The 16006-nt window shown below is 55.5% G+C and overlaps 1 protein-coding gene across 12 annotated transcripts in view; it reads right to left on the bottom strand.

Annotated features, from left to right (window-relative positions):
• FAM193B (family with sequence similarity 193 member B) overlaps nt 1–16006 on the bottom strand; it is a 34393-nt gene that overhangs the window by 6135 nt on the left and 12252 nt on the right. For 4 of the 12 annotated variants that reach the window (XM_058677318.1, XM_058677322.1, XM_058677320.1 and 1 more), the window contains 5 exons: nt 13769–14011; nt 12765–12996; nt 11476–11875; nt 4803–5004; nt 3646–3885 (listed from right to left, as the gene is read on the bottom strand). In XM_058677318.1, the coding sequence (XP_058533301.1) occupies nt 3646–3885; nt 4803–5004; nt 11476–11875; nt 12765–12996; nt 13769–14011 (1317 nt within the window). Of the gene's footprint in view, nt 1–3645; nt 3886–4507; nt 4554–4802; nt 5005–11475; nt 11876–12764; nt 12997–13768; nt 14012–16006 lie in introns of those variants that run through there. The other 8 variants (XM_058677325.1, XM_058677326.1, XM_058677324.1 and 5 more) reach the window with 5 other exon arrangements.

Below are 16006 nucleotides of genomic sequence, written 5' to 3'. Positions count from 1 at the left end.
GTGCAGTCTGAGGTACCTGTGGAACACCTGCCAGGAGATGTCTACCTGAAGCAGACAGGAAACCACCAGGAGGACCTCTCCTCCCCAGGGGGACCTGCTCAAGGGGAGTTGGGGAGGGGCAGTGGAATCCCCCACAGAGAGGCAGAAAATCCGCAAGAGGTAGGGGAGCTATCTAGAGAGCTGGCACACCTATTTCCCTGGCCCTGCAGGGCTGAGGCAGGAGGAGCTAAGACAAGGAGAGAGAAGAGACAAGATGCTAAAGGTTGCATGGAGGGCAAATGGGATGGACCTGCCTGTGTGCAGAGCACCTGCCATGAGAGGACAAGACGGCAGGTGAAGAAGTGAATGAGAATGTCTTTAAAGAAATGTGACTGTGAAGGAACCAGGCCAGGGATATAGCTTAAGTGAATTTGCACTAAACAAAAAAAAAAAAAAAAAAAAGAAAAGAAAAAAAAAAAGGGGGCAGTGGGAAACCAACAGGAAAGGCCCATGGGGCCTGGTGGGAAGTGTGTGTGCGTGTGTGTGTGTGTGTGTGTGTGTGTGTGTGTCGGGAATGTCAAGGACAACTTCCTTTACTACAGTGCGTACACTGCCTCTCCTTGTGAGACTGAGCGAGGCCCTTTGTCAAAGTTTAAGGGATGGGCCCGGCAGCGTGGCCTAGTGGCTAGAGTCTTCACCTTGAATGCGCCGGGATCCCATATGAGCACTGGTTCTAATCCCGGCAGCTCCACTTCCCATCCAGCTCTCTGCTTGTGGCCTGGGAAAGCAGTCGAGGACGGCCCAAAGCTTTGGGACCCTGCACCTGCGTGGGAGACCTGGAAGAAGTTCCTGGTTTCCGGCTTCTGATCAGTGCAACACCGGCCGTTACGCTCACTTGGGGAGTGAATCATCAGACGGAAGATCTTCCTCTCTGTCTCTCCTCCTCTTTGTATATCTGACTTTGTAATACAAACAAATAAATCTTAAAAAAAAAAAAAAAGCTTAAGGGAGGATTAGGGAAGGCCTGCAGGTTTGAGAAGGGAGGGGTGACAGGCTGTGGGGACAGACACCGAAGAGAGAGCTAGGAGAATCATGAGCTAGGGGCAACGTGAGGCTGGCCAGGCAGGGCACAAGCCTGTGCGAGACCACAGACTATATCCTGTGCTCCCCTGTGGAGGAGAAGGGGACACAGGCTGCAGGTTTTCTGAGTAGGTGTGGCCGAAGGTCAATGGTAAGACAGGAGACCAGGCCATGAGGCGAGAGACCAAGACTGGGATTTGGATGACAAGGCTGAAGATGCTTGGCTTCCTCCATCTCCTGGGGCAGGAGTAGCCTTCACTGGCCGGTTACAACACAGCCACCCTTGGTGGACTGCAGGAAGTCACTGGGAGGACGGTGCTGTCACTAGGCAGACAGCGCCCACCACTGCCCCTCATGTGACACACCCAGGTCTGCCTCTCTGCACTTCCGAACCTCTGAACTGAGCGTGTCTGAGGCAAGAGCGCATGGCCAATGGCAGCCTAGACAGGTATGTGAGGTGTTGGCACCCCAGGAAATCTGCCAAGGTCCAAATGTCTACACTGAGCTTAGGAAGAAAGGTTGTTGGGCGGCAGAGGAGACAGAAGACATCATGCTAGTAAAGCTTGGTGAACACTATGGAGGCCCAGGAGCTGCTCTCTGGGAGACCAGGGTGGGAAGGGGCCAGGACAGGGCATAGGGACCATAGAAGCCCACTATAGTGCCTCCAGCTGTGAGCAGGAAAAGTACTGGCCATTGCCTGAAGGCAGCAGGAGCCACAGTGGCTCATTGTTTTAGGTTGCAGAAGGATCCCAGTTGTCCTTTGGGCTGGAAAAAGTCAGAATCAGCCCTGCTATCCAGGGTACTAGGGCCTCCAGACCACTCCAGACCTGGAAGCTGCCGCCTATAAGATCTTTTTTTTTTTTTTTTAATATTTTATTATTATTGGAAAGCCGGATATACAGAGAGGAGGAGAGACAGGAAGATCTTCCATCCGATGTTTCACTCCCCAAGTGAGCCGCAACGGGCCGGTACACGCCAATCCGATGCCGGGACCAGGAACCTCTTCTGGGTCTCCCACGCGGGTGCAGGGTCCCAAAGCTTTGGGCCGTCCTCGACTGCTTTCCCAGGCCACAAGCAGAGAGCTGGATGGGAAGTGGAGCTGCCGGGATTAGAACCGGCGCCCATATGGGATCCCGGCGCATTCAAGGTGAAGACTTTAGCCGCTAGGCCACGCTGCCGGGCCATGCCTATAAGATCTTTTAGGGCACTGGGCTCCCAAGTGTGGCACTGCTGGGCACAGGAAGGTGAAGAGGTAACGAAGCCACAGGGGATGGGTCACCAGGCCCTGGGTTCCTCATGCCTCAGGCACCCAGAATAGCTACACTAACTTCTATCTCAGCCCAGAGGACAAGATCATTCCCATGGCTTCAATTATATCTGTGCTGGCAATTTGTATCGCGGCCTCTCCTGCTCCACCTGCATGTCTCGGGGGAGCCTCCAAGACAGTGTGGCCCCATAGAATCTCCCGGTCTCCTGCAAACCCCATTCTGGCTCAGGGGAATGCCCCAGCATTTTGCAGGTCACCATGTAAATTCCCGGGTGGCATCCCTGACTCCACCTCCGCCATCACAGCACAAGGCCTGTCATCTTAGCTTCCTTGGGGGGAAAAACAAAAACAAAAACAAAAAGCCCTAACTTCCTCTTTTGCTGTGGTTTTGCTCTCAGGTCTCTCTTCTCTGGACTATCATTTCCTGTCTGAGGTATCAAACGCTGAAGGTTTTCCTAAGCATGTGTGTTGGGGGAGGGCGGTTTGTGGCATATAAGGTTAAGCTGCTGCTTGCAGAGCCAGTATCTCAATAGGTGCCAGTTCAAGTGCAGCTGGCTGCTCCGCTTCTAATTTACCTTCTTGCTAATGTGCCTGTGAAGTCAGTGGAAGACCCAGCAGCATGTCAGGTCCCCCCCCAGCCTTTGAGGCCATTTGGAAAGTGAACCAGAAAATGAAAGATCTCCCTCTCTCTGTAACTCCACCTTTAAAAAGAAATTAATTTTGAAATGAAACAAATAAAAACACAGAAGGTTTTCTCCCCTAGAGTAGCATTCCCCCAATCTATTTCCGTGCTGCTACTCCCTTGTGTCAGAACACAGACCTGACCTAGTGCAGCCATTTATTGAGAACATGCCTCGACTTCTCTTCACCCTTCTAGCAGGGCCAACAGGGCCTCTCGCCTCCCAGCCCGAGTCCTGCCTCTCTGCTGGTTTAGATGGGGACCGGCTGCACCCTCATCCTGGCACTTGTCCTCTGTGGACGTGCTTGTCCAGTTTTGTGTCAGCCTTCCTGGCTCACTGGACTGAGCTTCTCCTAGGTGAGAACTTTACATTTGGGCTTCCAGCATGTGTGCACCTGTTTGCCAATTAAATAAACGGTTGACTGAAACAAGTCCTCGGCTTGGAGGAACCTAGCCAGCAGCTTCAGAGACAAACTCCCTGACCCTGAAGCCTCCCAAACTCAGTCAGACCGTCCCAGAGCAGTAAGCTGGGCGAAGGCTGTGGACAGCAGTACCATTCATGCCCCAGTGATCTTGGGGGTTGGGGCAAGGGATTCCTCAGGGAGGACAGGAGGTCGAGCTGAGCTCCCCCCACACCCACCTTCTTCTTCAGCTTGTGCCGGGCCCGCTTGGCGGCCCTGGCGCTGTTGGGGACTTTGGGCTCCGTGCTGTTGATGAATTCCAGCAGCTCATCCACATCTCGGTGGTCCACGGCGGGCTCCCCAGGGATCCCGCCCAGGGCAACCCCCTTCATGGGCAGCTCCTCTTTCCGCCTGGTCAGCCTCGAGCGGAGCTTCTCTCGGATCTCGGTATAATTCCGACTCGTCGGGGCAGCGGGTGGCTGGGGGAGGGGGAGGGGCCGACATTACACCCCGGGCCTTCCGGCCTGTAGCACTCCCACCCACTGGCACCAAGTATGCACAGAGGAGCGAGACGCCTGTTCTACCATCAGCCACACGGTTCTATCCTTAGCCGGGGCTCCAGCCAAGGTGGCAGTAGGTGACGGGTGTGGGAGGGAGCAGGGCAGAGCTGGGCGAACCTGGCCTGGGGAGCCAGGGAAGCAGGTTTGAGCCTGGGTTTATCACTGGGAGCTGTATGACCTTGGGCGGGTCACCGAGTCTCTGTGAGCCTCAGATTCTCTCATCTCTAAAATGAGGATAAACAATAACACCTTGCTCAAAGGGGACCAGCAGCCGCATCACTTCGGCTTCTCTCCTTGGCTGTTCTGCCCTAGCTGGTAGCCCTTCCCTTTCCACCTTCCCAGGCTTCTGCGTCACTTCCTTTCCCCCACCCAGCCAGAGGCAGCGCTGTTCTGGGCTGAGCCTCCCTCCCAGCGCTGGCTGCGTCCATGGGCTGGCCCTCAGCTGGCTGCCACGCTCGGGGAACTGGGAGGCTTTCTGCTTCCACTCTGCCTCCATCACGCACAAGCGTTCCCTTCTCTGGGATTGTACACGTATACATACTCATCAGAATCATAGCTGGCTTTCTGCCACCTCCTTTCCTTTAGCCTAAGGAAAAAAAGTCAGTCTTAAGAGAAACCACGAGAAGAATAAAGGCAGCAGAATGTTCAAACCCCCGACCTCAAAACTCTACTGTGGGGCTCAAGCAAGCGGACGCAGCGTGAGGACCCTTTGGGGGAAGTCCCAAGGCGGTGAGGTTCCCCGTGAGCAAGGGAGGGCTTCTGGGGGAGAGCTGGGTGCTCCTTTTGCTCACCTTGGCTGGCCCCCAGCCCTCTGTGGCCCGGGTAGGCACACTCACCGCATTGTGGCCGAAGAACTCACAGTAGCAGCAATCACAGAATTTCCCATCTCTCTGGTGCGTGGAGGACGACGTGCAGGAGCTTCGCTCGGAGCTGCTATCCTCTTCCTCGCCCAGTCCCTCGTCTGCCTCACACGGCTGAGGCAGCTGGCAGGCCAGGCCACTGTGTGCAAACTTGTGCCCCTTGCACCCTGGGTCCCTGCTAATGGGGGGAAAGGGTCAGAGGTGAGACAGGGTGATGCCCTTCGCCAGTCCTGCGGTTCTCAGGTCTGCAAATCACAGGGCCGTGGCAGTGCCTCTCATGGGATCTGGGCAAGCAGCCTGGGGATCCCGCAGGCACCGTCACAAACACCAGGCAGTTTTCCTGGGAAGGTTCCCCAGGGCCTCCCCTGCCTGCACCTTTTCCAGGGCACTGCAACCCCCCTCTGACCTGCTGATGGTGTTTTGTGGCAATGAATTCTGCCCGGGGCAGGGATGTGCCTCTTGTTATCTTTGGGTTCCAGCAAGCAGCACAGTCACAACGCACAGAGGTGCTCGGGAGGCACACATCTGACTGAGAGGTGGGTCTGTAGCTGCCCCCCTGTGGTGGGGTTTCCACTGAGGTCATGTCCTTCCAGTTCCTGAGGTGCTGCTCATAGAGGCTGGTGCTCTGCCCTAGTGAGTGCAGCTGCTTCAGCCACAAGCCCCTGAGCTCAGGAAAGGCCAATGCGTCTTCTGGCCCACAGACCGACAGCTGCCGTCTGAGCCAGAGGCAGTGGTCTCCTATTGCTAACTGACCCCAAGTCCTGTGAAAGGCACTGTGCTCTCTGGTTTGCAACAGTGAGGCCAAGCTTGGAGGGCCTGCCTACTTTGTCCAGCAGGTGGCTGAGACGTAGGGCCAGTCTGCACAGAGCTTGCACTCCCACTAGCTGCTCTGTCTTTGGATTTTAGCAATTTTGGTGGGAGGAGAGAGAGGTAGGGCGACAGTGTTCTAAGAACATTCTGGCAGGCTAAAGATGAGCTGCAGCCCTGAACTGGGCCATCCACAGCCAATGCTGCAGGCAGCCGCTGGAGCCTCTCTACTTGAAACAACTGTAGGGGCTGGCATCGTGGTGTAACACAAGCTAAGCCTCCTCCACCAGCGTTCCATATAGGTGCCGGTTTGAGTCCCAGATGCTCCACTTTTGATTCAACTCTCTGCTTACGGCCTAGCAAAGTAGTGGAGAATGGCCCAAGTTCTTGAGCCCCTGTGCCCACGTGAGACCAAAAAGCTCCTAGCTTCAGATTGGCTGTTGCAGCTGTTTAGGGAATGAACCAGAAGATAGAAATTCTCTCTCCCCATCTGCCTTTCCAATAAAAATATATATATATTTAAAAATACAATGTAAATTAAAACAACAGCCACAACTTGTAAACATGGGGCAAAAGTGAAACAGGAGGGTGGACAGGGCAGAAATTACCATCGGGGTACTTGCGTGTTTTCTAAAGTGACCATTCTTCATCCGTGAGCTTAGTAAATTTGTTGTTGAAACATTAAAACCATGGGTCCCTGGCAATGGCTCAATGGCTAAATCCTCACCCTGCAAGTGCCAGGATCCCATATGGATGCCAGTTCATGTCCCAGCTGTTGCTCCACTCCCCATCCAGCTCCCTGCTTGTGGCTTGGGGAAGCAGTTAGGACAGCCTTGGCTCTCCGCACCCACGTGGGAGACAACAAAAAAGCTCCTGGCTCCTGGCTTCAGATCAACTCAGCTCCAGCTGTTGCAGCCATTTGGGGAATGAACCAACAGGTGGAACTGCCTCTCCTTCTGTCTGTAAATCTGATCCGCCTTCCAAGAAAAATAAATGAAATTTAAAAAAAAAAAGAAGAGAAAGAAAACGAAGCATGAAAACCCATTGTGGCTGAATTTATGGGAAAAATCAAAACCCAAGCACCCTTTGATGAGAACTTTTTCAACCTGAGCAATCTCTTCCAAGTAGAAAAAACCAAAAGAGGGAACAAGTTTTAGGCAAAGTCATCGCTGGAGACGGTATTTGTGATTCTACAATGCTGGGCTGGCTGCAAGGCCCAGCGAATGGGAAACGGTAGAATGAGCGAATTGTGGGTAACACTGCCAGCCTTTAGGGCTGAGCGCTAAGAACAGCCTGCCACAGGCACACACGCCGCAGGCACACACACACCGCAGGCACACACACACATGCCACAGGCACACACACGCTGCAGGCACACACACACTGCAGGTGCACACACACATGCCACAGGCACACACACGCCGCAGGCACACACACGCCGCAGGCACACACACATGCCACAGGCACACACACGCCGCAGGCACACACACGCCGCAGGCACACACATATGCCACAGGCACACACACGCCGCAGGCACACACACATGCCACAGGCACACACACGCCGCAGGCACACACACGCCGCAGGCACACACACGCCACAGGCACACACACACGCCACAGGTGCACACACGCTGCAGTCACGCGCACACCGCAGGCACACACACGCTGCAGGCACACGCACGCCGCAGGCACACACACATGCCACAGGCACACACATGCCACAGGCACACACACACAGCAGGCACACACACACCGCGGGCATACACACACACACACCACAGGCACACACACGCCGCAGGTGCACACACACCGCAGGCACACACACACGCCGCAGGTGCACACACACATGCCACAGGCACACACACACCGCAGGCACACACACAAGCCACAGGCACACACACATGCCACAGGCACACACACCCCGCAGGCACACACACCGCAGGCACACACACATGCCACAGGCACACGCACATGCCACAGGCACACACACACCGCAGGCACACACACATGCCACAGGCACACGCACATGCCACAGGCACACACACATCGCAGGCACACACACGCTGCAGGTGCACACACACACGCCGCAGGCACACACCGCAGGCACACATACGCCACAGGCGCACACACACATGCCACAGGCACACACACACCGCAGGCACACACACACCGCAGGCACACACACATGCCACAGGCACACACACACCGCAGGCACACACACGCTGCAGGCACACGCACACCGCAGGCACACACACACACACACACCGCAGGCACACACACATGCCACAGGCACACACACACCGCAGGCACACACACGCTGCAGGCACACGCACACCGCAGGCACACACATGCCACAGGCACACGCACACCGCAGGCACACACAACACGCCGCAGGCACAAACACACACGCCACAGGCACACACACGCCACAGGCACACACACACCGCAGGCGCACACACACCGCAGGCACACACACGCCGCAGGCACACACACATGCCACAGGCACACACACACGCCGCAGGTGCACACACACACCGCAGGCACACACACACACCGCAGGCACACACACACCGCAGGCACACACACGCCGCAGGCACACACACACGCCACAGGCGCACACACGCCGCAGGTGCACACACACCGCAGGCACACACACACACACCGCAGGCACACACACACGCCGCAGGCACACACACACCGCAGGCACACACACACCGCAGGCACACACACACCGCAGGCACACACACGCTGCAGTTGCACACACACATGCCACAGGCACACACACATGCCGCAGGCACACACACGCCGCAGGCACACACACATGCCACAGGCACACACACACATGCCACAGGCACACACACGCCGCAGGCACACACACACCGCAGGCACACACACGCCACAGGCGCACACACACATGCCACAGGCACACACACACCGCAGGCACACACACACCGCAGGCACACACACATGCCACAGGCACACACACACCGCAGGCACACACACATGCCACAGGCACACACACACCGCAGGCACACACACGCCGCAGGCACACACACATGCCACAGGCACACACACGCCGCAGGCGCACACGCACCGCAGGCACACACACACCGCAGGCACACACACACCGCAGGCGCACACACACCGCAGGCACACACACCGCAGGCGCACACACGCCGCAGGCACACACACACGCCGCAAGCACACACACACCGCAGGCATACACACGCCGCAGGCACACACACACATGCCACAGGCACACACACACCGCAGGCACACACACACCGCAGGCACACACACATGCCACAGGCACACACACGCCGCAGGCACACACACATGCCACAGGCACACACACACCGCAGGCACACACACGCCGCAGGCACACACACATGCCACAGGCACACACACACCGCAGGCACACACACATGCCACAGGCACACACACGCCGCAGGCACACACACGCCGCAGGCACACACACATGCCACAGGCACACACACACCGCAGGCACACACACGCCGCAGGCACACACACATGCCACAGGCACACACACGCCGCAGGCGCACACACGCCACAGGCACACACACACCGCAGGCACACACACACGCCGCAGGCGCACACACACCGCAGGCGCACACACACCGCAGGCGCACACACGCCGCAGGCACACACACACGCCGCAGGCACACACACACCGCAGGCACACACACGCCGCAGGCACACACACACATGCCACAGGCACACACACACCGCAGGCACACACACACCGCAGGCACACACACATGCCACAGGCACACACACACCGCAGGCACACACACATGCCACAGGCACACACACACCGCAGGCACACACACACCGCAGGCACACACACATGCCACAGGCACACACACGCTGCAGTTGCACACACACATGCCACAGGCACACACACGCCGCAGGCACACACACACCGCAGGCACACACACATGCCACAGGCACACACACGCCGCAGGCACACACACATGCCACAGGCACACACACGCCACAGGCACACACACACCGCAGGCACACACACACCGCAGGCACACACACGCCGCAGGCACACACACATGCCACAGGCACACACACACCGCAGGCACACACACGCCGCAGGCACACACACACGCCACAGGCACACACACGCCGCAGGTGCACACACACCGCAGGCACACACACACACGCCGCAGGCACACACACACGCCGCAGGCACACACACACCGCAGGCACACACACACCGCAGGCACACACACACCGCAGGCACACACACACCGCAGGCACACACACGCTGTCAGGGCAGCACGTGGTGATGCAGCAATGCCGTGTGTCCAAGATACAGGTGGACGGAAACCACCACGAATGGTTAGATCCCGGATGGTGGGAGATTTCAGAATGAGAGGACACACATGCATAATACACACACATCCATCTTCCCCAAAGAACTCACTTTGAAATATCTAAGAATACTGCAAATATTCCACTCATGGAAATGGAACTAGAAAATTAAATGTAGGGCCTATGCTGTGGTATAGCAGGGTTAAGCCACTGCCTCATCCCACATGAGTACTACCTCAAGTTCCTCCCCTCACCCATGAGGGAGACACAGAGGAGGACTCAGGTTCATGGAGTTGTAGTCATTCGGAAAGTGAACAAGCAGATAAAAATCCTTCTCTCTCCCTCTCTCTGATTCTGCTTTTTAATAAATAAATAAATAAATAAATAAATCAGTAAATAAATCTTTAAAGTTTATTTTGGTGCAAAACTTTTTTTTTTGCAAAAATCCATGCATATAAGTTATAGAAAATGCATATTATAAAGAATCTACGTGAAGGGGCCAGCACCGTGGCACAGAGGACAACCCCACTGTGTGCGGCACTCACATCCCATCTGGGCACTGGTTTGCGTCCCAGTTGCTCCACTTCCAATCCAGCCCTTCAATAATGTGTCCCAGAAAAGCAGCGGAAGATGGCAAGCAGCTTGGGTCCCGCACCCACACTGGAGCTCTGGAAGAAGCTCCTGGCTCTTGGCTTTGGACCAGCCCAGCTCCAGTTGTTACAGCCATTTGAGGAGTGAACCAAAGGATGGAAGATCTTTTAGTTACTCCCTCTCTCTCTTTCAAATGTACCTAATGATGTCTCTATACAGAAACATCCTGAAGATCTTCTTTTTCTTTTAAAAATTATCTATTTTGATTGGTAAGTCAGATATACAGACAGGAAGATCTTCTGTCTGATGATTTACTCCCCAAGCAGCTGCAAAGGCTGGAGCTGTGCCGATCCGAAGCCAGGAGCCAGGAACTTCTTCCAGGTCTCCCACATGGGTGTAGGGTCTCAAGGCTTTGGGCCATCTTTTACTGCCTTCTCTGGCCACAAGCAGGGAGCTGGTTGGGAAGGGGGGCTGTCGGATTTAGAACCAGTGCCCATATGGGATCCTGGCGCGTTCAAGGCAAGGACTTCAGCCACTAGGCTACTGCGCTGGGCCCAGAAGATTACCTTAATGTAGCAATTTTATCTTTAGGTGGTGAGAATATTACTTCGTCTTCATACATTTTTCAGTTGTTTCAAGTTTTTGCAAACACCCTCCTGGGTGCCCTGTACTGAGTTCCCAGTTCCTAGCGGGGGGCTTTTGTGGGGAACTGGGAAGTGAACCAGCCAATGGGAGTTGTTAGCTTTCAAATAAAGAAACAATTTAAAAGTAGTAACAAACATACTTGCTTTACAATTGAAAAAGCAAAGAAACAATCTACTGTTTAATTGCCACTCTTAAGTTACCCCTGGCAAAGTTCTCCAAAGCTCTAAACGTGTAGAGTGTCTTTCATACTACTTGCTTACCTGTGAGTGTTAGGGAGTGGCTGAGAGCCTGGTGGTGGGAGGAGAGGCCCGCCACAGTGCCCGCTACACGGGTGGTTGCACCCTGAGAATGGCGGAGGCATCTTCAGGAGTGGCATGCTGGTGGAGGGCAGGTGGGGGTTCTGACACGGCCCTGGGGGGTGGGGGGTGGCAGCGGCGGCGGCGGCAGCAGCAGCAGCAGCAGCCACAGGGCACTCTGAAGCCTGGGTGGGGAAGGGTGCTGCCAGGGTGGTGGGCAGCAGGTGTGAGTGGGGCGGTGAGCCGAAGGAACCAGGGTGAGACGGTACCAGAGATGCTGGCTGGGGGTGGTGGCCGGTGGGGCTGTTAGGGGGAGCAGTGAGGTCTGAGTGCTGGTGGTGCTCCGAGACGGGGAAAGCCTCACCTGTGGGCGAGAGGGGGGGGGGAAAAAGGGATGAGTGGGAGCCAAGAACGGGAAGAAAACCCCAAACCCATTACGATGACCTCCTGTGCAGGAGCCCTGGGCCTGGTGGACTTTAGATGGGCTCGAGGAGACAAAGCAGCAGGCACACTGCCCCATGCTGTGGTACCAGCAGCGGGTGTAAACCCTCTTAGGGTCCAGCTAGGACTGGCTTATCCACAGGCCAGCCTTTGGTCCACAGCAGAAGCCAGTGGAACAGCTGTACCTTAATACCTCTCGGCCATGTGGAGCCAAGCAGCCAGCACACACCTGCCTCCCAGGCTGATTTTAGTGAGCTAGAAGACTTTGCTGAATCTCTGTGGTTAACGGGCTAATGTAACCGGAATCACACGCTGCTCAATTCTCCATTTAGAAGTATGACAGACAAAACCCAGGGGTTTTTCTCCTGGGTCTCTGAGAGTGATCTCAGAGTAAAGACGGCTTGCACAGCTGCTGCATCAGCCACTGGGCCAGCCTACACTGCCACCCTCTTGTAGAAGGAAGTGCAGTGTTTGCCCAGGGTGCTGCAGGGCTCAGCGGCTGTGTGATCCAAGCCCCAGTTCCCTGAGGCCTCCCAGTCTCCACTTGTTCTCAGATGGTGCGCGGCAGGCTGCTCCTGAGCCTGTGTCAGCTCCGGGGTGAACTTCTGTTTATCAGCAGGAGTTTCGACTTTGAAGTCCTGAGGCAGGCGTTCCATAGAGGAAGAATCTGGCCTGCCCTCCCACCCATCAAGGCAGCTCCACCTTAACGGATGTTCCTAAGCAATCTTGGGATTCGTTCGCACAAAGTGCGTACAGGAGCCCGGCCGTTTACCAGGATGATGCCTGGTGCTCTCCCATGCTTGGAGACTCACCAGGGATGGCAGGACTCCCGAGCGAGCTGCCTGGCACAGCCCCACCGGAGTGCGGCGAGTTCCAGAGGCCCGAGAGCTTGTGTGCTGACAGGAACGAGCTGGGATCCCAGTCTCCTGAGTTCCCGTGGCAGGAGGAGGAGGAAGAGGAAGAGGATGATGAAGAGGAGGACGAGGAGGAATGAGAGTCACCCCCACAAGACTGCGATTTGCAGGATGTGTGTGACAAGGAGATCTGGAGAAGGGGAAACAAAAAGGCCAATCAGTGAACAGCGCAGGTGCCTCTGCCGCCTCGGCTGACCCCGCGGGAGCTCCCCTCAGGCACCCTGGCCTGGGATCAAAGCTCCCAGCGGAAGGACCAATCAGAGCCAGGCTCTGGCTGGGAGAGGGCTGTGGGGCTCTCAGCCACCCCAGGGGTCATTTTGGGGACAGGGATTCTGTTAAGTGCTGAGATCACCTGTGAACACGAGCCTGGGAAAGTGGGGAGAGCTGCCCACCAGAGGAAGCCCCTCAGTCTGGAGTCCCAAAGTGGGACCAGTTGTGGGTCAAAGACAAACTCTGCAGGGGAATGGGAAATGGAGGAGCGTCTGGTCATTGTGTCTCCTGGCATGCCAGTCCTGGATGGCCTCCAGGTAACTTGAGCCCTTGCCAGTAAGGTCATTTCAGGCCCTCAGGTCCCACTGGATGGCTCTGGAGCTGCTACAGAGCTGAAGGCAGCAGGGAGGGGACAGCATGACACCCCACCAGCACCTATGAGTGAGTCCTCATCCTGGGCACAGACTTGGCTTAGGGCTCACTGGGCTGCCTGAAACCTTTCTTCTTCCCTTATGTCTCAACCTGAGCCACGAGTGCGGCCATGCAGCCCGGGAGCCTCTGGGCGCACACTGAGGCCCGCCACAGTGCCCGCTACACAGGAGAGACACCTGAAAGGACGGGGAAGGACAGCCTGGCTGCTCTGGGGAGGCAGCCCGTCGTTATTTGGAGACCCCCTGTCAGCGGTTACCTACCGCCACTGCATGTTCTCGACCTGTCTGTCTTTCATCTTCCTCCATGCTCTTTCGGCAACTCTGGCAGACCCACAGTGGCATCTCGCCTAGCAGATTCTTGACGAGCTTTGGCATGAAGTCAGGGGGCAGCTTCTCACCCTGCAATACCAGTCCATTTTGCGAAGGGCCTTCTTCCCAGCCTTTCCGCTCCCGGTGACAGAGCAGGCAGCAAGTCTGCATAGACTGGCTGGTGGTCGGGGGCACCTGTCCAACAGACAGAAACAGGGTTTCCCAGTGGGGTGGGGGGAAGGCTCTCCTTAGAAACACCGCTAACAGTATTAGCAATGCTACTTGTTATGACGTGCCGGGCACTTCACAGACATCATTTAATTGTAGTCCTTCTAACAGCTCTGCAAATGAGGTGTTCTTATTCCCATTTTTTTTTTTTTTTAAGATGAAGAAACAGATTTTAAGAAGTTAAATGAGCTGCCCAAGAAGACATAGCTAAATAAGTGGTCATATCTAGTAGAGTGTGACTCCAAAGCACATGCTGGAAGGTCTGGAGGCCCCAGTGTTCCCAAAGCCAGCCCTTCCCTGATGCTACAGCATTGTGACCCTCGGGCAAAGCTTTGGCGGAAATGGAGAGTTGGAGTGAGTTTTCCAAGAGTTGTACATGGCTTTAGGACTGCAGGACACTTGGAGGAAGGGTTTGTAGAGCCAGTCAAAAAACATCCACTGGTGGTCTGCAAAGGTGTGGTGGCGACCATGGTGGGGAACTTGGGCTTGAGGGCCACTCAACGCTAATTCCTGCCTGGCCACACGTCAGTGGGGTGACCTTGGCAACTGATTTAACTTCTGTGACCTGCAATTCCTACCTACCTTGCAGAGTTGTCGTGAGGATCACTAAGTAGGTACAGTGAGAGGCTGTGCGGGCCCACACACAGGTCCAAAACACAGCCTGCATGTGTACTTTCTACCTTCTAGAATGGATCGGACCCAGAAAAACAAGTCTGTAGGTGTTCTTCCACACTGAGCGGTCCTGCCTAGACTGATGGATGTTAATGGCCCCAATCAAAGGCCTTTGCACTTCCTGCCGCCTTAGTGTTCCCTCCCACTCACATCCGGTTTGGCCATGTCACTTTCTCTGGCCAGCAGCAGCTTAATGGGTGTGGCTGGACTTGCTCACCCTGGCACCTCTGCCCTGACATAAAAGGAGCAGGCTGGCTGCTGGGGAGATAGGAGAACGCTGAGCTGAATCAGACACACCTGAGAGTCGAGCTGAGCACCAGGCCTGCCCGGATCAGCAGAAACAGCCAGCTAGCAGCAGCCTCAGGAGGAAGCGTACACAGTGGTGTTGGAAGTCATTCAGTTTTGGGGTGGTTGATTACACAACCACTGTTCATGGTACACCCTCTAGACTCGCCCACTACTAGATGGCATGTATTTGCAGAGGCCTCAAGGAACAACGGGAAATTGTCCTTATTCTAATAATACAACAAATGTTACCACTTTCCCTAGCATGAAATCTGCTCACAGGAGGCACCGTCGGAGAACTCTACCAGTTTACAATCACACTGACCTCCGACCCTGTTTTCTGCCAAGAGGAGCACTGGCAGCCTAATGAGCACTTGGGGGAAGCCCAAGGAATGTGGGAATGTGGGAACGTGGGAATGCACGCCAGGGAGGTGGAATTCTCCACGTGGAACTCACAGGAGATGTCACTCCAGTGGGGCCTGCTGAAGGAATGTTCCAGCGAGGCAGTGACTGTAAAAGATCTACAGTCAGGAGTGGAAGGCTGATGGGGAAGGATGCTGTCTGGATAAGGTGAGTGAAAAGAGAATGTTGTGAGAACTGTACCCAAGGAACCTTCCATAGCTACAGGGTGCCATGGTAACTCTAACCAGGAGTTCAGGTCCATGTCCATGTCCAAGTCCCTTTTCCTGTAATGATGGTGACCTTATCCAAGGCAAACACCGTGGCACAAAACTTTCATTTTACTTCCATGTCAGCTTCTAAAGTCATTATGCAAGATGAAAACCTTGCATGAGTAAAGTTTTTTTTTTTTAAAGATTTATTCATTTTATTACAGCCAGATATACAGAGAGGAGGAGAGACAGAGAGGAAGATCTTCCGTCCGATGATTCACTCCCCAAGTGAGCCGCAACGGGCCGATGCACGCTGATCCGAAGCCGGGAACCTGGAACCTCTTCCGGGTCTCCCACGTGGGTGCAGGGTCCCAATGCATTGGGCCGTCCTCGA

Source organism: Ochotona princeps, chromosome 19 (genome assembly GCF_030435755.1).
Source record: "Ochotona princeps isolate mOchPri1 chromosome 19, mOchPri1.hap1, whole genome shotgun sequence".
In the NCBI taxonomy this organism is placed as follows: domain Eukaryota; kingdom Metazoa; phylum Chordata; class Mammalia; order Lagomorpha; family Ochotonidae; genus Ochotona; species Ochotona princeps.
The sequence above is the reverse complement of the archived record's forward strand: the minus strand, read 5'-3'. Positions and strand labels throughout refer to the sequence as shown.